At 35.5% G+C, this 23,525-nt stretch overlaps 1 protein-coding gene across 3 annotated transcripts in view; it reads left to right on the top strand.

Annotated features, from left to right (window-relative positions):
- Positions 1 to 23,106, top strand: part of app (Palmitoyltransferase app) — a 36,490-nt gene extending 13,384 nt beyond the window's left edge. For all 3 annotated transcript variants that reach the window (XM_072520984.1, XM_072520983.1, XM_072520982.1), the window contains exons 9-10: positions 395 to 467; positions 14,390 to 23,106. In XM_072520984.1, coding sequence (XP_072377085.1) covers positions 395 to 467; positions 14,390 to 14,913 — 597 coding nt within the window. In that variant the 3' untranslated portion in view covers positions 14,914 to 23,106. The remainder of the gene's footprint in view (positions 1 to 394; positions 468 to 14,389) is intronic.
- The last annotated feature ends 419 nt before the right edge of the window (positions 23,107 to 23,525 follow it).

Raw genomic sequence — 23,525 nt, 5'->3', positions numbered from 1 at the left:
AACAAATATATTCGAGCAGCTCCTGGGGATTTCTACGTGATGCCTCGAACTTAGAGATAATTCGACACATGTCACTCGTAATCTACATTAATCGGTGTGTGTGGACAGTATTCTGAATTCAGGTTAAGTAAAATATATAATGAACCTTTAATGGTAAATCAGCTTTTGAGTTAGTTTAAGGTTCGAATTTTACGCGTTTACGAATTCTTCTGTTTAACCTATTCAGATGCAACGGGGATTCAGAAATCTAAAACCCGAGGAATGCGCTCAAGCCGTTGTTTTACTCGAAGTAGCTTTGAATAGGTTTCAAGGACTTTTTTACTAAGATTTCTTGATTTTTAAACAAATTTAAGGCACTTTTTTGTCAACTTCTATATATGAATTTATTTTTCAGAATGGTCCCCAACAAGTGACACCAGACGCAGCGGAAATGCCAGGCATCTACCGCCAAACCACCGAGAATACGGGTATGTACAGTCCATTGAAAAAGCACCTCTATCGTGCCCAACAAATAATTCCGTCCAAAAATTGTGCCAATCAAAAAATACTACCCTCACAAGCATCCCACTTTATACATTACGAAAGTAACAACCGCCAAGAGCAGGTTGAGTCATTCAAAAACAGTTACTCCTTACCTCATCTCAAGAGCATCGTAGGGCCCGATTATACTTATTCGTCCAATAATAATTTCATGAAATACGGTATGGTGGTTCATCACGGACCGATGGTGGGCAGAGACTGTCATTACACCCCTCCCGATAGAGGCTACAACGTTAATTTCGCAAGAAGGGTCGAGAAGACTGGTCGAAGACCTAGGCCTAAGAGTAGTTGTGTTTATGAGAGCGTACATGCGGCTGACGAGTTTTGCGTGGTTAGAATGAGCAGCGAGCGAAGTCTGACTCATAATTTAAGAGTAGAAAACTTCCCCATGCCAGAGTTTAATCAAATGTATATACAGGATAGATATAACTAGCGATTGTAGCCTTGGTGTTGTGACTGAAGCTAAAATATGTTCCATTGACAAACAGATCAATACTTTTTTATGACCACTTTATATATATATATATATATATATATATATATATATATATATATATATATATATATATATATATATATATATATATATATATATGAAAATTACTGAGTTCTCGGGAAGAACCGCGTTGAGAATTTAAAACTCGACGTTTCGGCACCCATTTTGGAGCCATTATCAAGAGGGATACGGTTCGGTTCGAGTTCGGGGTCTCAATCTGCCTACTCCCCTCACTCGAGACGTACCAGTATCGTGTTCTATATTGCAAGAACTGTCTCTCGGCACTGAGGTCTCAATCTGCCTACTCCCCAGTGTCGAGTGACAACCGGTCTTACCCTGTGTGGCTGCTTTTATACTCGCTGTATGCGCGGGAACGGTATGCGCTGACGTGGTCTGAACTGACGTGGCCTGAGCGGTGTGGGCGGGAGGTCGCTGAAGAAGGGGTCGCCATGTTGCCGGCAATCGTTTCGCGTCATCGCGCGTGTTCAAGCTGTGAGGCCGTTTTTCGATTTCGATAGCTTCACGAATGATTCTCGCTTTTAATGAGCGGATGGGAGCGATGGTTTTTGCTTTTTCGAAATCTATTTTGTGGCCTGTCTGAATATGATGTTGGGCTAGGGCTGAAGTGGTATCGGAATGTTTGACTGATAGAGAATGTTCGTAAATACGGTTATGGATTCGTCGGTTTGTCTGTCCTACGTATGTACGTGGGCAACTGGAACAAGCTATCTCGTAGACACCATGGTCTTCATTGGGGATTTGGTCTTTTACGGATCTAACGAGATTGGACAATTTGGAGTGAGTGGTGAAGATGGTTTTGATATTAAGAGGGATAAGAGTTCTACTGATCTTGTCAGTGACACCTTTAATAAAAGGTAGAAAGATTTTGGGTTGATCCGGCGGCAAGGTTTCTTTTTTGGATGGAATGGGGTTTAGAAGTTTTTGAATGCTTCTATTGATTTGGGTTTTGTGGTAGCCGTTTTGTAGGAGTGTTTGTCTTATTGAATTGATTTCGGATGACCTGTGAAATCAATTCAATAAGACAAACACTCCTACAAAACGGCTACCACAAAACCCAAATCAATAGAAGCATTCAAAAACTTCTAAACCCCATTCCATCCAAAAAAGAAACCTTGCCGCCGGATCAACCCAAAATCTTTCTACCTTTTATTAAAGGTGTCACTGACAAGATCAGTAGAACTCTTATCCCTCTTAATATCAAAACCATCTTCACCACTCACTCCAAATTGTCCAATCTCGTTAGATCCGTAAAAGACCAAATCCCCAATGAAGACCATGGTGTCTACGAGATAGCTTGTTCCAGTTGCCCACGTACATACGTAGGACAGACAAACCGACGAATCCATAACCGTATTTACGAACATTCTCTATCAGTCAAACATTCCGATACCACTTCAGCCCTAGCCCAACATCATATTCAGACAGGCCACAAAATAGATTTCGAAAAAGCAAAAACCATCGCTCCCATCCGCTCATTAAAAGCGAGAATCATTCGTGAAGCTATCGAAATCGAAAAACGGCCTCACAGCTTGAACACGCGCGATGACGCGAAACGATTGCCGGCAACATGGCGACCCCTTCTTCAGCGACCTCCCGCCCACACCGCTCAGGCCACGTCAGTTCAGACCACGTCAGCGCATACCGTTCCCGCGCATACAGCGAGTATAAAAGCAGCCACACAGGGTAAGACCGGTTGTCACTCGACACTGGGGAGTAGGCAGATTGAGACCTCAGTGCCGAGAGACAGTTCTTGCAATATAGAACACGATACTGGTACGTCTCGAGTGAGGGGAGTAGGCAGATTGAGACCCCGAACTCGAACCGAACCGTATCCCTCTTGATAATGGCTCCAAAATGGGTGCCGAAACGTCGAGTTTTAAATTCTCAACGCGGTTCTTCCCGAGAACTCAGTAATTTTCATTCATCTGACCGCGGAAACTTATCCGAACATATATATATATATATATATATATATATATATATATATATATATATATATATATATATATATATATATACATCGGTTTAGAACGTCTTTCGACGTTGTCCGATACCTAAACACCATCTCTTCCTATCTTCGCAGTCGTTTGTTGTTAAATTTCTTTCGCTCATGGACTTGTTTACGCCGTGTTGCCATTCTAATCTGGGTCTTCCTCTTTTCCGTCGACCTATCGGTTGCCATTCTATTACTTTTTTGGGGAGTCTTGATGCTGGCATCCGTTGAACATGCCCATACCACCTTAATTGTTTCTTCTCTACATCTTGAGTTATATTTCCTTCTATTCCCATAGGTTGTTTTATTACATCATTTCTGATTCGGTCTAGTCTGGAAATACCTAAAGATCTTCTCATTGCATCCATCTCTACTGCTTCTATTCGCTTTTTGTTCTTTTCACTAATTCTCCATGTTTCAGCGCCATAAAGAAGAGTAGTTTTAATCATGGTCTCATATATATTAAATTTTCTTCCTTTCGTTATCTCTTTACTCCACAGTATACCATTGAGACATCCTAAGACTTTCTTTGCTTGAGTGATTCGTTTTTCTATTTCCCGTGTATCAGTTCCTGTATTGTCAAAGGCAACACCCAAGTAGTCATAGCTCTGACAGCAGGAAATATGTTGTCCGTTTTCGAGGTCTATGTTATCTGACTCGTTTCCAATACAAAGATATTTGGTTTTTGTTGTATTGTCATTCATTCCCCAGTCGTTATATTCTTCTATCAGTTTTCTTAGCATGTACTGCATGTCTTCCCTGTCGGTCGCTAGCACTACCTGGTCATCAGCAAACTGGAGTGTATATATACATTCATTGCTAAGCTCTATACCCATCCTATGTACCTTTCTTTTCCATCTTTCCAATGCCGCTGCAACATATATCTTGAATAAGGTTGGTGAGATACAGCATCCCTGTCTCAAGCCTTTTGTAACCAGGAATTCTTCCGTTAGATATTTTCCTGTTTTTATCTGTGCCTTAGAGTCTCTATATAGTTCTTGTACAGCATTTATCAATGTGTGGTTGATGTTAGATCTTTTCAACGTTGTCCACAGTTTTGTTAAGGGGATGTTGTCATATGCTTTTTGCAGGTCTACAAAAGTAATATGGGTTTCTAGATTCTTAGCCGATCTTTTTTCTATTATTTGTTTAAGACAAAATACGTTATCGGTGCACGATCTTCCTGCACGGAACCCGCTTTGTTTATGACCACTTTACAAATTTTAATATTAATGTTAATGTTCAGTTTTAAGAGGCTCTTAAATGCCGTAAAGACAACCGCTAGTCTACGACGACCACCCCAGTCTAAATTCGACCTTTCTTAAATGTAATCCCCAAAACCGTTAATTCAACCTAGGTACTTTTTTCCGTAATATGCAGCTGAAGAAGATGTAACATTTGATGACACCATCTGTATTCGTTGAACGACCGCTTTTATTTATCTTACCGGATCTTAATTACTACTCATATTATGCAAATCTTCGCCTCCCACAATATTTTTCGGTTCAACCGCAATTCCTATTAATATTCTACAGTGTCTTAGTACTTAGTCAACCCTAATCCGATTAACAGTGATAAACCAGTTGTAGACTTCTTTCAATTTGAAACTGAGTAATATTTATGCTGTAAATAGATACCTTTCACCTTTCTATTTGAGTAAAAAAAATAAAATATCGACTATGAGACTGGATGCAATTACTTAGATACTTTAGAACCGTTACATGTAGGAAAATCTAAGCATGGGAAAAGAACTAGCGGCCAATTTTATATAAGAAAAGTGCAACGGTTTGACTCTTGGACCGAAATTGACCCTTTGAACATTTTTGGACAAATTCAAATTTTAAGAAATTGTTTTTTTCGACTTCGATAGATGCACTTTTGATCCTTTGAACATTTTTGGACAAATTCAAATTTTAAGAAATCGTTTTCTTGACTCCGATAGATGCACTTGGTCCAGCTTGTTCCAAACATGTGTTTTTTTCTGTCCCCTACCCACAGATTGGCAAAAAAAATGGAAAAATCGAATTGAAAATTTTTCAATTTTTTCCATTTTCCGCCCAATAGTACTTATATTATTATTTAATACTATTGACATTTTCTTTGTATATTCTTTAAAATTTAGAAAAATTCTCTAAAATTTAGAGAAACATACATTTGCAGTCTGAGATGGAGAATGAAACAGAGAGATAGAAGGATGAGAAAGGCAGTGACAGAGATAGAGGAAGGGACGCAGATAAAGAGAAACAGAGACGGGGAGAGGCAGCCATAGAGAAATACACATATAGAGAGAGCAAACTAAAAGAACGAGGGAATAAATGCGTTATTGAAATTGCGTACGAGTATCGTATGTATGCTCATAACGCGTTCAAAATTTTATACAGTACTTATAGTACTGCTACTACTAATTTAAAGAAAGTATACCAAACAGCTGTATGTACACTAATAGTTGATTATGTATGTATTATGACATTGTATATAAAAAAAGACAATTGATGAAACCAGAAATTGATAAATAATCAGAGGAACTGTTAAAAATAGAGATGGGAACGAATTATTTGAACAGTTCCAAAATCCTAACTTTTGAATTAGTGTCCCAACGTTGATAAGGACTGCTAGTAAAATAGTCAGTACGTAGATTGATCTGTTTGTTAATGGAACCTTGTTAAATATTAGCTCTTTTGTATGGGTTAATTTATACCCACTGTAAGGTCTATGTTAGTCTTTTAAAAATTGAATTATTCATTTAGTAACTGTACAGAGTAACTTCGCATGCAATATGATGAAACGTTTTGTGATCTCGGGTGCTTTAAATTTTTCGTGTTCTACCGAATGTACTCACATGAAATTTCAATGTACTAATTGTATCTAGAGCAGTAGTTGCTCTACCAACAATTATTAATGGAACAAATTATACAGGGTGTACCAAAAAGGACGCGAACAATGCATTCTAGACAAACAAATGACTATATTAGAGATTTATTTTTGGGAATATCTAGGTCAGTGAAAACCACAACTAAATACTCGTAGTTTGTAAAAATCAACTAATGTAAATAAAATAATAATATAGGCAAAGAATATAAACGCATATAGAAGAACAGTTCAAATGGGCGATTTGGTTACGGTTATAATACTTCAAACAATTATTAAGAGGGCGACTGCATAAACTCAAACCGTGGCTGTCGGCTTAAAACCATCATGAGAGATATAGTTAGGGGGAACTGGAAAAGGAGTACGAATGGAGCTATTTATTTAACTTATGCATCCACGCTTAATCAAATTTCGACGCCATTGATTTGCAAACTGTCTTTTTTTTGGTTTTATTTTATATGTAAATAAAATTTTATAACTTTGAATTAAAAATAGGTTTGTTCCTACACTACGAAAAACCGTGACGCAACTTTTTATTATACCGTTTTCCTGCAAAAATTTACGAAATATCTCCTTCATAACTCCTCCCTCTATGACCTTTATCTTTAGTGTCGTTCAGTCTGTGGAACAGAGATCACAACCAATCTTCTGTGTTAAGGTCTTGATTTTGCCTCTTTAGACTGATCCTGATGGTTTCTTCATCAAGCTCTTTCTCGGGGACGCGAGTGAGGACCATGGGGCACTTGGGCATATTATTTGGATCTATTATATTTAAGTTTGCTCTCTCCCACAAGCCCTCAATAGTCTTTACCACTTTAGTCGTCCATTTTTTTGTATACACGTTAACACAGTTCACCCACAGGGTCCCTTCGCTAAACGATGTGTTATGGAACTGCAGAAGTTCATTTTGACCTCCGATAGGAGCCTCACCAAGTGCTTGCTCCAGTTTGTTAATGATCAAATTTGCTTGAGCCCGATCTAGTTGAGTATCAGAGTGGTGTCTGTGTGCTACCACCATTCTAAATACTTTTGTCACGGTGCTTTATGACCTAGTCTGCCCGTTAGAGCCTCTTGATTTCTTAGCAACTCTGTTACGAGAGGGGTGATGGTATTCTTACGAAGTCTCTTTTTATCCTCAGGTGTTGCTGATTTGGTTTTCTTGGGATTTGCTATGGTCCATGTCCCAGCAGCTATTTTTTTCCTTTTTTCTCATCTTCCTTCTTCACAATTTCGAATTTTCAAAGTTTGAGTTTTAATTATATTATTTGTAGATTTGTATATATTTAAATAAAAAAATTGAATCATAATTTTTTTTTCTAAAAAGGTTCATTTATTTAAAGTTAAAATAATATTTTATTTTCTTAAAAAAATTATAAAACGCAAATATTTAATGCTATTCTACCACCACGCGGCATCTTCATATAAAAATATCTAAATTGCATTTGTTGCCCCACTCTTTCTTATTTTAGAAGCAGTAATAGCGCTGACATGACCTCTCCCTAGTGGTACAAATAAGGAACTAAAATCATGATCAACTTCTGATTTTTATGTGCATAACCTTTGCGAACGCTAAAAAATGACAGTGAAAGATTCTTCTATATGCGTCTATATTCTTTGATATAGGGTTGTTCGAAAGTTTGGTCGTTCGATAAGAGATGGCGCTGTTCGATTCTTCGTTTTATTATACAGTTTGCACGTCATTATCTACGTCAGAGATTCAAGTTGACATTGTTGCTAAATTACACAAAATTCTTGAATTCAATTTAATTCAAATATATCACATGATTATTGCAGAACTGGATTATACAACAAAACAAATGAAATAAAAAAAATTAGAAATAGAAAAAAATAATTAAGTAATAATCTTACGTTAAAACAATTTGATCCGCTTGTGTAGTATAAGTGTATTGTCGAGCCTGTGATGCAGATGATAATGCTAGATATGAGTAGGTACTTAATTTACCCAAAAATGAAATATAATAATTAAAATGTCAATAAAAAGTACTAAAAACGTCTATACGCATAGGTACTTTCCTAATTTATAATTTTTTTAATAAAAACTTCAAATTTGACCAATTTAAATTCATGAATTGCTCTAATTTGGGACACTGTATATGACAATCCAATTAAAAAAAAATCACCTTAATTAGTACGAAACAAGCGTCAATATAGTTATTTGTTTTCCTATAGTTTGTTTTTTAACCAGGAGGAATAAACTAAAAAGACAGATTCACACCCAAGAAAGTTACTAGAAAAGTCACCAAATACATCTGCTTTTTTGGTTGATTATCTCGGCCTTGCGGTATTCCAGTAATCAGTATCGGACAACCTCACAGGTCGATTATAACCTAACTTTGTTTGTTTATGTTTGAATAATAATTTTTTTCCAATTCACTTCCAATATTTATTTTTTGTTTTAACTCTTTCATCGTATGTTGCAAGGATAGAAGGTCGACCGCCAATATTTTTAGGATATCTTACTGTTTCAGTTTCAGTCTGCTTATATTCCTTAACACCTAAAATTAGCACAGTACTTTAGTAAGTCTTGATTTTTACAATAACTATTCTGCAAAACTAACCTGTTGCCTGTTTTATTTTTGCTACCATGGCTGTTATTTTCATTCCAAGATTATCAATTTTTATTTGTTTGTACATGTTTATAATGCATTGTTTTTCATTTGATGATAAATGACCCAAATCTACTCGGCGTCTTTTAGGTGGAGAAGGATAATTACCACTAGTACTCGGCATTGAATCCATATTGTTACCTTAGTAATAACACTAATGCGTCGCTCAATAGTTCTGAAAATAACTGTTTTTTTATATAAATGCAAACGAAAAATTTAAAAACTGAAGGAATAACGCAGAAAATACAAAAAATCTTCGATATAAATTTTGAATTTTAAAATTTTATAAATGTCATTAGTGTCAAAATGTTATAATTTAGGTAAGTGCGGTTGGACCAATTACAAACAAGCATTATGGCGCGGTAAATTTGAATTACTCCTGGTTAAAAAACAAACCATAGTATGCATCGCTTCTTCGAAGTGGTTCATCCTATTTATTTTTATGCTATAATTTTTGAAAATAACTTGATTGATTTTTTATTTGTGCATTTCTTACTTTGACGGAAGTTTTCTGACCACGTTTTAATGGTAAGTGTTGATTTTGTATACCATTTAGGTAGTTTTAATGATAGTTTCGATTTCGGGAGAATATGTGGACTATCCCACTGGAAATTTGATCACATTGTTATAATTTCTTCTCAGCGTATTTAGTATAATCTAATTCAAAGATGAATAAATAAAAAATTATCTGTGAAACATGCACAGAAGAATCAAACTCCTGTTTCGACTTTTATGGTTGTGGAACTGATGAGTTTGAATGATATTCAGTAAAGGGAATGAATAGATACAGAAGAATAAAGAATATTGTATACAGTTTGACGTAATATGAATGATCCAGCTATATTAGCGAACATTATATAGCATTTACAAGATATTTTTAACAAAATGGGTATAAACTATATGATTTTGAAAGTAATAACAGTCATCTAGAGGTATAACCAACTGCGGGTCTCAATGTGTAGCATAAAACCAACGATTTGGCCTATTCTATCCTGCTCACAAGTAGATTTGACTTTCACCAAAAGATAAAGTAACTAAATTAAAACAAACTATAGTAAAGTACCACAATTGTAGAAAGTGACTCATGTTTTAATGATCTTTTATAGATCAGAAAAATAGGACATTTAGGAAAAATATGTTTGTTCCGAAAAATATGGATGTACGTACTTATCGTGGAGCTAATATAGATTCAGACCACTTCTTAGTAGGCGCAAAAATAAGAGCAAGAATCTCAAATGCAAAAAAAGAAAAGGGCAAGAAAAGTACTCGCTACAATTTAAAACTCTTGAAAGAGCCCCGTGCACTAGAAAGGTATCAAAATTACCTTGAACATGAAAGCACAACAGATGAGAATTTAACAGCTAGCGAGCAATGGGATATATGTAAAAGAACAATTAAGGAAGCGGCAAACAACGTCCTAGGACCAGAAGAATCCACTCCACGCAACAGTTGGTTCGACGATGAATGTAAAGATATCACTAAAAGAAAAAATTATGCATATAAACTTATGCAACAAAGAAGAACACGGGATAAGGAGCAAATGTACAAAGATCTTAGGAAGGAGGAAAAACGCATACATCGAAGGAAAAAGCGGACCTTCGAAAACCAGATTATGCAAGAGCTTCAATCATTAAAGGGGCAAAATGAAACTAGAAAGTTCTATAATATCCTAAATAAGACAAGAAAAGAATTTAAACCACGGCTGACGATGTGTAGAGACAAAAATGGACATATAGTCAGTACCGCTGACGCAGTACAAAGCAGATGGGTTGAGCACTTCAAAGAACTACTTGGTACCGAAGTGGAAAATGATGCGTCACTCCAAAAACCAAGAAATAACACTCACGTAGAACCTCCCTCAATATTTGAAGTGAAAGACGCAATCACACGACTCAAAAATAGCAAGTCCCCAGGAGTGGATTGTATCCCCGCAGAGCTCATCAAACATGGAGGTAACAGCATTATGCACCAAATTCACAACATAATAGTCAAAGTCTGGGAAGAAGAACAAATGCCAGAGGAATGGTGCACTGGAATCATATGTCCACTGCACAAAAAGGGAGATTTGTTGGAATGTAAAAATTATAGGGGTATAACTCTTCTGAATACAATGTACAAAATATTCTCCAACACCCTGTACAGCCGTTTAAGTACGTACGTGGAAGAAATCCTTGGTGAGTATCAAAGCGGTTTTAGGCCAGGTAGGTCAACAATTGACCAGATTTTTGTGCTACGTCAAATCTTAGAAAAAACCAATGAATTTAATATTGACACGTTCCATCTCTTTGTGGACTCTAAGTCAGCGTATGATAGCGTCCTAAGAGGTAAATTATACGAAGCCATGAATGAACTTAACATTCCCCATAAATTAATAAGGCTCGTAAAAACAACTATGAGTAAAGTGATCTGCAGAGTGCAAATATAAGGCGATATGTCACAAGCGTTTGAAACATATGCAGGGGTACGGCAGGGAGTCGCGCTGGCGTGCCTTCTCTTTAATATAGCGTTAGAAAAGACTATAAGAGATGCCGAGTTACACAATAGGGGAACAATCTTTAATAAATCAACGCAGATTATGGCTTACGCTGACGATCTGGATTTGATCGCACGTACTACACGAGGACTTAAAGAGATGACTTCCACCTTCTTGACAGCCGCACAAAATATGGGCCTTAAAATAAACGAGGAAAAAACCAAAATGTTAGCATCTATTCCAAATAACAGAGATAGAGCTAGAAACGCCGAAGAAAACTTCAGTATAGACCAATATAATTTTGAGGTAGTAAATAAGTTTACATATTTGGGTTCTCTCATAACAAACGATAATGACACAGCTGAAGAAGTAAAACGGAGGGTACTGCTAGCAAACAAATGTTATTTTGGACTAAGCAAGCAGCTAAAAAACAGAAATTTAAGCCAGAAAACCAAACTAATAATATATAGAACACTCATCCTACCAGTGCTGACATATGGGTCAGAAACATGGACCATCTCCAAAACAGACGCAAATCTTCTGCTCGTCTTCGAAAGGAAGATACTAAGAAGAATAATGGGCGCATTCTGTGAGAATGGTATTTGGAGAAGGCGATATAATTTCGAATTGTACGAGAAGTATAAAAAAATAGTAAATGGTAGAGATGTAATATCCTTCATAAAAATAGGTAGGCTTAGATGGGCTGGACATGTGTCAAGAGCAAATGAAAATTACCCACCCAGACGAACTCTATTATCGGTCCCAGTGGGAAATAGGAGTAGAGGCAGACCACGACTGAGATGGAGGGACGGTGTGGACTCAAGGCTCAACTAGAGCTGTAGCACCACTGATGATGATGATGATGATGATGTTTGTTCCGACAAAAGGAGAAAATTTAATTATTTAATAAACAAATTAGTGGATTATTGCAGAATCTTTTTAATCTCTTAAAAATTGACAAAAACCTTCTTCTGATCGTTCAAAGAATATACGTTCAGATAGAAGAGATCTCATTTTATTTGAAATACATTTCAATAATTTGATTGGTCTACTTTTAAACTGTTCAAATGTTTTGGCAAAGATTTGGGTTCTAGGGAAAATGTAACTTTGTCAGCGTGTGTGATTGTTATCGGCAATGTCTCAAAAAGTATCTGAAAAAAATAGCAGAATTTCGTAGAGGTGCAAAAAACATATACAGATGAAACATGGTTAAATGAAGGACATACTGTGACAAAAATTTTGGCAGGATTGTCGACAGGCTTAACAGCACCATCTGCAAAGGGAAAACATCTTATTATTAGCTATATTGGTAGCGACTTAGAATTTGTTGAAGGTTAACCAGCCACTTCACTAATTGGAATACATTGGGATGTGGTCTTATTAATGTATTCAGACGATGATTCCAACCTTCTAAAACGTTATTACTGCGATGTCTTTGATCATGGCAATTCCACATTTCCTTGGTAATGTGAGTATTTTCTAAGCATTGTTTGACAAAGTAGTCATAAAACTGTTCCATTTTTTCAGAAATAGGAGAGGTTTCTTGAATGCATAACCAGCCATCATCGATATCTTCTATGTCCAATATTTTGAACACTTTTCCATATACATTGATTGAAATGAAAATTACAACCAGAAATTTTGGCTTCGGGAAAATAATTTTCTAAGGCACCAATCACTGCCTGTTCAAAATCCAGTTTTATAAGAGATGGTTTCCAATTTGGTAGTTTCTCTTTCATTGATGAAAATAACATATCGTATGTCTCTTTGGTTTTGTTAGGAAGTAACGCAAATATCAATGGAATTGTATTTGTCTCCTCTGACGTACTACCAATATCGATATGAACGGTATATATATATATGACTAAATTGCTTACTGCAGTTTTTGAATGTTCCATCCATAAATACACTGTTAATCAAAATCTCCCTAGCTTTGTTGCTGGCAAACACCAAGATTCTGTATCCCGAGTGAGTGGTCTTGTCGACAAATAAAAATTTCGTTTTGTTGCTCATTGTAATAATTTCTTCTGGAAATAGTATTTTGGATGCTGCCGCTGGATCTGTGAGCAGCCTACGCGCACGTTTTCTACAATCGTTTAAACCACTTTTCACTGAAGAGAATTTTGAGATGTCTGTCACGAAATCCAGTCGTTGACTATATAATCTTTGAAATTCATCTTGATATATTTTTTACATCGGCAAATAACTGTCTTCCCTAGCTCTTTTTCGAGCATTGAAGACACACTGTTTCACTTATGTCGCTGCAACACTCGGCTTACACAGATGTTCGGCTTCCTTAATTATTGTGTTATTATCCATAATTAAGTGGCTTCGACATTTTTCAGTTTTCTCTTTCAAACAACTCCAAAAACCGAACCATCTTTATTTGTTTTTTTCATACGAAAACTGTACCCTTTATACAATTCACATGGTTTTCCCTCCGAAGTTTCAATAATTTGCACATCCATTTTTAAAACACTAACTCACACTGATTCACAATAATTCTTGATCCTACTATCTCAAAGAACGCAATAGAAATGATTGACCATCAATATGGTCATTATCACGTAGAATTTTTCTGTTATCATACCCTTTGCTAATGACTTAAGTAGTTACCAGGTCACATTATCAGGTAGAAAGGAAAGTTAGTTCCAGCGATCTCTCATTTTGGGAATTCTAGTTACTAATTATATCTAAACAATTAACTTCCAGGTAGAAGGATTATAAACAGAGGTATTAAAGATTAAAGAAGTTCGACAGCATTAGAAGAATTTAATAATTTTGTTAGTTTTGATTTGACATTTTTTTTTCAAATATAAAGGAAAAGATGTTTCTGTTTACTTGACATGTTAGTTTGTTCATTGCAGGTTCACCAGACTATTATTGTAGAATGAAATTAAAATTATATTGCAAGAGAGCGCAAATCGGCCGATTAAGGAAACTATAGTAGTTAGATATTTCTATTATGAAAATTTCAAAGCGCAAACCGGTCGATTTCAGGTAAGGGCGCAAAACGGTCGAGCGCAAACCGGCCGTAGTCAGACCAAACTAACCGAAGTCGAATTTACGGGAGTCTACTATAGATCATAAAAGAAAATATTTTAAATACAAAGTTACACATTTTCAATAAAATATGACTGTTTATTATTATTAGTCTCAAAATATACCTGTTAAATCCCTTGTTCATCCTATTTTTAATGTAAAAAAAAGCTTTGGTTGACTTGGTTGTACCTCTAATGTTGCAGGTACTGTAGTTGTGTACCTCTAATGCAGGTACGGTAAACATGCACCAGTGCACTCTTTGTCTACCCTTTTTATTCATGGTGTAATCTTTAATAAACAATAATAAATACGCGACTTTTCTATTTCAGAAAGCAACACGGGTAGCGTGACCCACTTAGTGTCTAGCGAACAGCCCTTAGCCGTCGTTCCCGCCGCAGTGCATTTACAGAGAACCCACGGGGACCTGCAACAGTATCAGTCGCAAACCAGTTTGAACCACTCCCCGGTGTACAACAACATAACCCCCACGCATGCCGCTACCACGCAACTCAGCAAATCACAAAGCTGTATCGACAATATAAACTCCACGTCTTCCTCGAAAGAAAACGGCGCGAAAGACATTACGTTGAACATGGAAGACCTCCATTTGGATCCTGTGATATTGAGGGAGAACCACGTACTGGTCAATATCAACGAAAAAGGACGACTTGCCGATTTGAGGCTAGACAACGATATGACAGTGCAGGACAAGGAAAACAGTTTGTTGAGTGTTAGTAGGTTGCGACTGTTGCAAGACACGACGATGATCGAGAGTGCTTTAGACTTAGATTCGTTGGATGGGTCTAGTTTAGGTACGAACAGTCAGGCGGGACTAATGAAAGTAGACGTGTAGTTCATTCGAGAACTTTTAGAAGAGTATGTTTGTCATTTGTTTGGTAACAGCCGACATATAATAGTATTGAATACAGAAAAACGTAAAATAACTCATACTAGTGCAATATAAACGGGATTTCTTTGTTTTCGAATTATTTTATTGGTCAAAAGTTTTGTTTGCAGCAGATCTATCTGTACCAATGCAAGGTACTGGCTTTTACAGTAATCTCCAGCTACGGAAAACTAGTGCAGTGCATCTTAGTATTTCAGAATATTGATGTGTGATATTCTTAATAAAGTGTCTTATCGTGATCGGTGTCAACATTGTTCATGTTGGAACAGTACGAAAATAAAAAGCTGCGCTGGTTCTTCCTAGATGGCGCGTACTTATACCTCAAAGTTACTTTTTTACATGCTTTTTTTACTAATTTTTTAGTCACTTCGATATTTATATTATAGATTTTTACAACATATAAAACAAAACTTTTGGTTAAATGCTAGAAATGTGTAAAAAGAGAGATATTGGACAAATTTATTTTTATACATCGTATTCACTTTTGTATAACCTGCATTTCAGAATTCAAACCGCTAAAGCATTCTAACTTATTTTTACTTTATTAAATTTATCAAAAAATCAAATTCTGATCTTGTGCATTAGATATTTGCGGATTAACACTAACAAGTGCACATGAGGGATCTTCTCTTCTTGGAGTGGTGTCCACGAAGACACTTCCGCTTAGAGGACATTAGCTATCACGCGCAGCAGAAATGGATCCTACTGTGTCTCTGAACTGCGAAACAAGCCTAAAATTTGAAATATCGCTAATCTTTCAGATGTTCAGTGTAGTCCATTTTCTGGGTTCCAAGACGAATGACTCATACTCCTATCCATTCCGCATTGGGAAATATAGACGAAAATGTCTGCCTTCTTTTGTTCGAGTTTAACTTCTAGAGCCCCAATATAGTGCGAAACGTGTCGTAGTTTGGATGGAGCACAAACTTTTAGGCAGAAAGGACGGAACGTTCATACCTTCTATATGCATCGTCTCCTTATTTAATTCCCCTCGAGAAATATAACCGATTATTTGTGCGTACCAATTTTTTTTGTTTTGAAACTCGTGGTGTTCTTCTTGAACTTCTTTTTTCACTATTTTCCCTTCCTAGCTCTCTTCGCAATGTTCTTCTATAAAACCATAATTGGAAGTAGAGATTTTTAAGTATAATATTTGTTATTGTACAGGTTTCAACTCCGAAGTAACATAAAGAACAAATAACTCTTTCGTAATCCCATCTTTAGCTCTGTTATTATTATGTCCTCAAAGAATTTAAACTTTTGTACATAAACTCCAAGAATGGATGCCAAAAACACCTTCATGCCAAAAATTCATGCTAACTTCCACACTCTTCAGGATGTTCCAATGCTCTTTGTAGACACTTTGCGACTCCTACCGTCTGATTACGTTGATTTCTTCCCGACACGTAGTTACTAACACATCTTGCACGTCAGAACATTCTGCTCTACCTTAAACCCTTGGGTCTTCAAGAGAATGTACTTTAACATCCTGCTGTATGCCAATATTATACCTCAACACCTAAACATTTGGTATGCCAAATCTTTAATAATATCTTCATACTAGATTGTATACTTTGTACGAACAAATGAGAGCTGAATTTTGATTCCTTCACGTATCATTACTGTATGAATAGTAAACACGACTTCGAATCGGAAATATCGAAAGTTACAGTAAAAGTCTTGTGCAACTCGTACAATATGTTAAATACTGTTGGGACGATCTGACTTAAACTGGCGCAGATAGTCGGATTATTAAAAAAAGACTGGATTCTATGTACTAACAAATGAAAGCAGGGTTTCCTCTCTCATTTTCCATTTTATTCTTCCACACACCATTTATTACTATAGAAATATCGAAAGGTAAAGTAAAGGTATGTAAACTGAAAAATGTTTTACGTACCGTTAGGTAGATCTGGCATGAACTGGCGCAGTGACACAGTTTACAAAGAACCAAGAACGAAACAAAGCAGATATTCTTTTCTTACTTGGAAAGTTAGTATAACTTAACTAGCTTTTATTCACTTGAAAGTTTCATTCAGAAAAGGTGCCATTTTTGTATAGCGAGAAAGATGGAATGTTGTCAGTTAATATTTACTGTGTGTTGTAAGTATTAACTGTCTGAAGATTAACTATATCTCGTATATATAGGTAGTTATAGAGTAGTAACTATATAAATATCTTTCGGAATTATGGAGTTATTTATTTCATATCAAAAGCTTTTTCTCTTGTGACACAGTTTTTTTGTCTTTTTATAAAATTTCTGGTACTCAATCTGGCAAATGTTAGATTACTGAGAAATCTGTACCGTTTCTGTACCAGACTGTACATTTCTCATTTTGTTGTAACTTTACCTAAGGCCAAGAACCTCCGTGGAACGATCAGTTCACATAAATCAACTACAGATTTTCTGCTGACTTTTGTTCCTTTTTACAGTGACATATGACACATTTAATAAGCTTGCTTGCTGATGTGCCGATCACGCCACAAGACGTGCTTCCTAAACTGTGGCTCAGGGTAAGAAATACTCTTCGAGCACGCTGGCAGTCAACGTGTTAAAAGCGGTTTTGATTTCTCTTGAATACAAGTAATTTAGACTTCTTTACTGAAAATCTGAACGCAGGATATTTGTGCTTCTGAATATTTTAGCAAGGAGATGTTATCGTTTCAGTATAATTTTATTGAGTTTGGACAAGGTATATTCAGTATTTTGGTCTGAAAAGATTTACTTGAAAGCGTTTTCTATTGGCATTACGCCCAGAACCATTTTGTTAATACTTTACTAATGCAATCAAACTGCAGTATTATCTCGCACCCACTTACATTTTTCTTCACAAGCCGAAATCGCTAGTTTAAGGACAATTCTGCCAGTTTCCAATATCCTGTCATTAGAAGACACTTACCTTGGGATACGTGATCCAAGAATAGAAGTACTCTTGCACCGATTTTTAGTTTACCGTTGAGAATAATAAATATAAATGTAACGTAAAAATAATTTAGCGGTTTGTAAATTCCTAAGAAGTAACTTGAACTTAATATTTTTTGAAATTTCGTAGGATTCTACTTAATTGGGACATTTAATGATTTGTGAAATGGCTAAATTACATCATTAAAACGTAAATTCCACAATCTACTCTAATTATGATATACTTGGTAGAAAAAATTGAATCATATTTAACAATACTGATAACGACGTCATCCATGACAATAAAAAGACAATTTGATGGCAATTCGTTATTTAGTATTGTTGGTAAAAGTCGTAGTTTTGATATGTTATCTTTCAATATAGACAAAACGTCTTTACAGGCTGTAGGAGCACGTCCAAAAACTTCGTTTTCTGCACCAGATCTGTTTGTTGCAGTTCTCAAAATATTTTCTATTCCTTTTCTCGTTATCCATATTTTCCTCCAACTTTGTCGAGCTTTCGACTCCCTTTTTGGAATCTTCATTAGAACTTGCGGGATTAAAGTCCCCAGATCGATTCTCTGTTACGCTGGGATGGTACACGGTCGATTTTAGTAATTGAACGATTTATAATAAATAAAATATCTTGACTATGATCATTTTGGCTTCTGAATGATACTTGTTTGATACAAACAAATGGTACAAACCAAAAAATTCCGTGTTATGGAGAACTGCTCAACCGCGACAAGATTTGAATGAATGTCTACGTTACTTACACAAGCAGCCATTTTTTTTGTACCCAAGAATATAAGGAAATTTAAATTCTGAAAAAGAAAACTTTGGATACCTATTTTCTATAAAATTCGGAATTAGTCCATTTTCCAATTGAAAAAAATGTGCCAATTTGTTGTGCCTAAACCAAATTAAACTTTTTTTAGGAATATTTTGACGAAGACTTTATCCCAATAAAGTAGAATCCGATTTAACACCATTATAATTTCCTAAATTGTAAAAAATGGTGATATATTGACTATTTAGGTGAGATTATCAATTTGGAGACTCAGGTTTAAAAGTAATGTAATAGTTAAATCCCAATAACTGAATGCAAACATCACATTAGGTATATTTGATTAGTAATGGAGACAAACTTCATGGAGAATTGTTACTTCATTCCAATCAGCCCTGTTTGGACCACAAATAAAACTACTTGCAGTAAATGGGGCAATAAATAACGCTGCGTTTAGGCCCATCAGTGCCGTATTTAATAGCAAGTTTAGGTAACAACCAACGGCCTAATGTTAACAATTGAATCAGTGAAATTTAAAAGGATAAAATTCCAAAAACTTTACTTTTGGAAAATTAAAATAAATGTTTTATCTCTTTAACTATTTTTAACAGCATAAAACTCTTAATTACTTTTTTATAGTGTGGGGTAAGCAGAAGATATTTATGTAATAATTAGGTTTTATATGTACACATTTATTGAGTAATTACTATTTTACTGATTGGAATGTTATCCTTTTAGAAGTCAAGTAAAAAATTACTTATATATTTACATTTAAATGCTGTTTACAGTTTATTCATCGTCACTTAAATCACTAATAAGACTTTCATCATTCCCCTCCATTGGAATCGATTGGTCCCAACTTAGGATCTGTTCGTAGAAATGTTTATGTTACTCTGGTATGTAATGCATAATCTTTCTGACATCAACGAGTTTGTTAGCTTTCACTGGCAACATTGAGTGATAGACTTGATCTGTGGGAAGCTCCACTCTTCCTCCTTTACGCAACTTGAAAGTTCCAACCACGAAAGAATCAATAAATGGACGAGTGTCGACATATCCATATTTCTCACTGGTATACTGGAAGTTCTTGAATTTACTGATGTTAAAATCTTGTGTCTTGTCTTTTCTTGAATATTGAAGGCCGCCATTGTTTGAAATCAAGAATATTTGCATATTCCAATGGTACTACTAGAAATTTTGGAGCTTTTACTTTAGCTTCTTGAATGATATTCTTTTCTGGTGTAAAAATACTGTCATCTTTACGAATAGCACGTTTTGCTGTGGCAAAGTCGCGATCACTAGGTAAGAAACTGTGACCGCGAACTGGGAAATAATGGTGAATTGTGTTAAATCTTCCTGTCGTTGTTAGTGCTAAGAACATTCTGGTGTATAATGGTATAAGGTAACTAAGGTATAATGGTGTGGTTGCAGTTTTGACCACCGCAAGCGTCACTCAAAATATGTACTTAACTCTTTTACTTCAGGGGCTATTTTATCTCTAATGTACTTAGATACCATCGTAAAAACCTCGTTAGGCCCTTTTTTCCTGAGCACTCATGATAGGTATGAGGGTTTTTTACTTGATTCGAAAAAAAAAAACTAGAAAAAACACATTGGGGAATGTCTGGGATGACAGGGAATGGTGTACTGATGGGAATGGTGCGACAAATAATAGGTCCATGAAGCAGTATTCAGGAAGACAATATTTTTTGTTCTATACGAGGGTGTTTTAAAAGTTTTGCATACATAATAGAAGAAAAGCGTATTTTTGAGAAAAATGATGAAAATAAAAACAGATTAATATACTTTTGCATTAGCAAAAATCAATTGTCGGAGCATTTATACCAATATGAAACAGCAATCTCAGATATGAGATGTTTTTATGCTTCGTTCGCCTCATCTGGCGTCTTTAAACTTATACCGCCTAGCTTGTTTTTGATTTTCGAGAATGAAACGAAATTACAAGGTACCAAGTCTGGACTATATGCAGGATGGTCTACCAAATCGATGGTTTTCATCACCAATCGCGATGTTTCATTCCAAATTTGAGCTGTCTCCTTTGTATCGTTTAATGGTCGCGCTGCATCAATCGACAACTACTTTTTTATGGGCAGCATTGAAATTATAAAGAACCCAACGACTGTACATCTTTCAAACTGCTAAATGGTCATGCAAAATTGTTTGTATTTGATTTATAATAGGTAAAATGTCGATCTGTTTCCTCCGCGCATAGCATTAATGTTTTTCGGGACAACAGCTGGAGGGAACGTCTTCACGGAATTCATCACTGAGGCTGATGTGTCCACGCTTGAATCCTTCAAATATGTGTAAACAGTGGATGGGTCTGGTGCTTTATCACGAAAACCAAAACGAAGTCTATCGACGCATTGTTATCTAGTTAAACCAACTTTAAAATCGTATAAAATCATCGCACGAAAACTTTCACGAGATTTCCATTTTTTTTTCACCGAAATTGATTGGTTTAAAAATTTGTGGTTGCTAATCCTCGCACTGGATTGTCATTCTGTTAATGGTTACCATAAGAAGTATCAAAATTCGCAAAAATAATATTTAAAAGTCTAATAACTTCCGCTAGATGGCTCTGTACCAACTCTATCTAGAACTAGTACAGGGAGTAGTGCTCTTCCTGTTTTACTAACAGAGTAACTGCATGAAGGAGTTTTCAGGAAAAAATATAATTTTCTTCCTATATACTAGATCCTGCTAAGATTAGAATATAAGGGGAAAATATATGTCCATACTTTTTGCTTTTATGCTGGTTCACCTAAGTTTATTTGGAGCTACAAAAGTGGGTCAAAGTCAACATTGTCGCGTGTTGTAGATAAATTTCTATGCACACTATTATTTGAGATACCTTATGTGTCCGATATCTCGTACATTATAGATAATACAGGGTTGACCTTCGTATCAGTTGATTCGACGCCTTTCTAATAAAATCTCAAGTCAGTTTACTCATTATTAACAAAATCGTTCGAAACATTCACGTTGGCGTTCTCTCAAGAACAGACCAATTGACAAATTGCTCTCTACTGTCATATATAACCTATTAAAAGATGGTTCTGGAAGGTGGTAAAGAAAATTCCTTCGAAATCATGTCACATCTGCCTTAGGCCATTTAATTGTCAGACAATTGTTGTAGATTGATGAAAAATCACTTACTGACAATCGCGATTGGTAGCAGCCTTTACCATACATACTAAAATTTTATATTAAGCCGGCAAAATTGTATTACTGTGTACTCCTGCATGGCTAGTTGGAATGAAATATAATTATTTTCCTATAAGTGAGAAAGAAGGGTTTTTTCAGTATAAAATTCGGTGAAATGCAAATAAGTTTCCTAAAATAGGTGTAGTTATGCTTTTTTCTTTGTTACGATGCCTCAATCAGTCTGTTTACTTTAAAAATTGTTAATAAAACAGCTCATTCCGCTAGCTGAACTGGATTTTTAATTCTGGTTCACTCTCGTTTATTATAAACGGAAATGCCCTTCGAATTTCGCTTTTTCTTTTTATTGCCACTTCATTAAAGTTTGACGTAAGAATGTTCAAGTTTCGACTCCGTTTAGCAGACTTTTCCAATTATTTTTATAATTATTGTACTATGAGGGGAGAGATTTAATTTCGATTCAGTGCCTTTGCATATGTCGCTCTGATGATGCCTAATGAGGTTGAAATACGTATAAGCGTCTGGCAGATGCCCTGCATTGAAATTAAGTCTAAGACTTGATGTGTCAATATGAAGTACTCTAGTAAAATAAAGAATAACTTCTAGAATAAAAACGGGCAAAACAAACCCACTTTTGGCTGTCTTTTATGACATGCGTAGTTGTATGTCTCGTTCTACCTTTAGATGCGTGGAGCAAGTTGCACCGTGGAAGTGTACCGGTTTCCAGTAAACAAGAAAAACACATTTACTAGCAAACTATGATAGCTAGAGTAATATTGATGACGGATGTATAATCTACGTGAAAAAAGCATCAAATTTATAACGCCATGTTACTAATTTCAATACAACTGTCGTATAATTTACAAGGATGTCTAAACAATATGAAATTCAGTTGTGGCGTCGTAAGTGTCCCCGAAAGCAAGTTTCGAGAAATTTGGGTTTAAAAAAATTACAAAGGGCGAACTCAACAAAAGGTGGACAAAATTATGGTTTTGTACTTATTTACTATTTACTTACGTATGATAGTGTACTCTGTAACTTTTTTTATTTTTAATTAATTTAAACTGTTCAAAATTTAACTTGTATTAAAATTTATTGAATTGAAACACCTTTAGAAATTAAACGTTTTATTCTTAAAAAAATTCAAGTGACTAAGGTATTTGAAACAAATCACAAAACGGTGGAAACCTAGGGTTAAACTAACATAAAAAACTAGAAGACAAAAACAAATAATTAGTCAAGCACAAGGGTTGTATTCTATTTGATCATCATCCTCAACGTCTTGGTTTTCTGTATTTTCATCTGTGACCGCTTCTTGTGTGTCTATGATTTTAGTAAAGTATCGACTCCAAGGTAGAGGTATATACGGCAATAAGTTAAGAATATCCTTTATTTTTGAGGCTGGTATTTTAATGGCGGTGCTGTAAAGTCTCGTCAATGCTTCATTGGCCAAATTAAAATAATTAGGGTCATAATTTTGCCCCTTGCCTTTTCGTAGTTTGATTGGCGTTTTCACTTCAAAATTATAAGCAGAATGAACGAAGAAGCCTTGCTTGAAGTTCTCTGTAAATTCAAAGACCCTTCCATCTTTAAACTTAGCACCAACCATCTGAACTTTAGTTATTTTCTTTTGAAGATCGGAAAAATTTAAAATCATACCCTGCGTAAGTTGGACAACGGTAAA

Source organism: Diabrotica undecimpunctata, chromosome 1 (assembly GCF_040954645.1).
Source record: "Diabrotica undecimpunctata isolate CICGRU chromosome 1, icDiaUnde3, whole genome shotgun sequence".
In the NCBI taxonomy this organism is placed as follows: Eukaryota; Metazoa; Arthropoda; class Insecta; order Coleoptera; family Chrysomelidae; genus Diabrotica; species Diabrotica undecimpunctata.
Note: the sequence above shows the minus strand (reverse complement) of the source record. Positions and strands in the feature narration are given on the sequence as shown.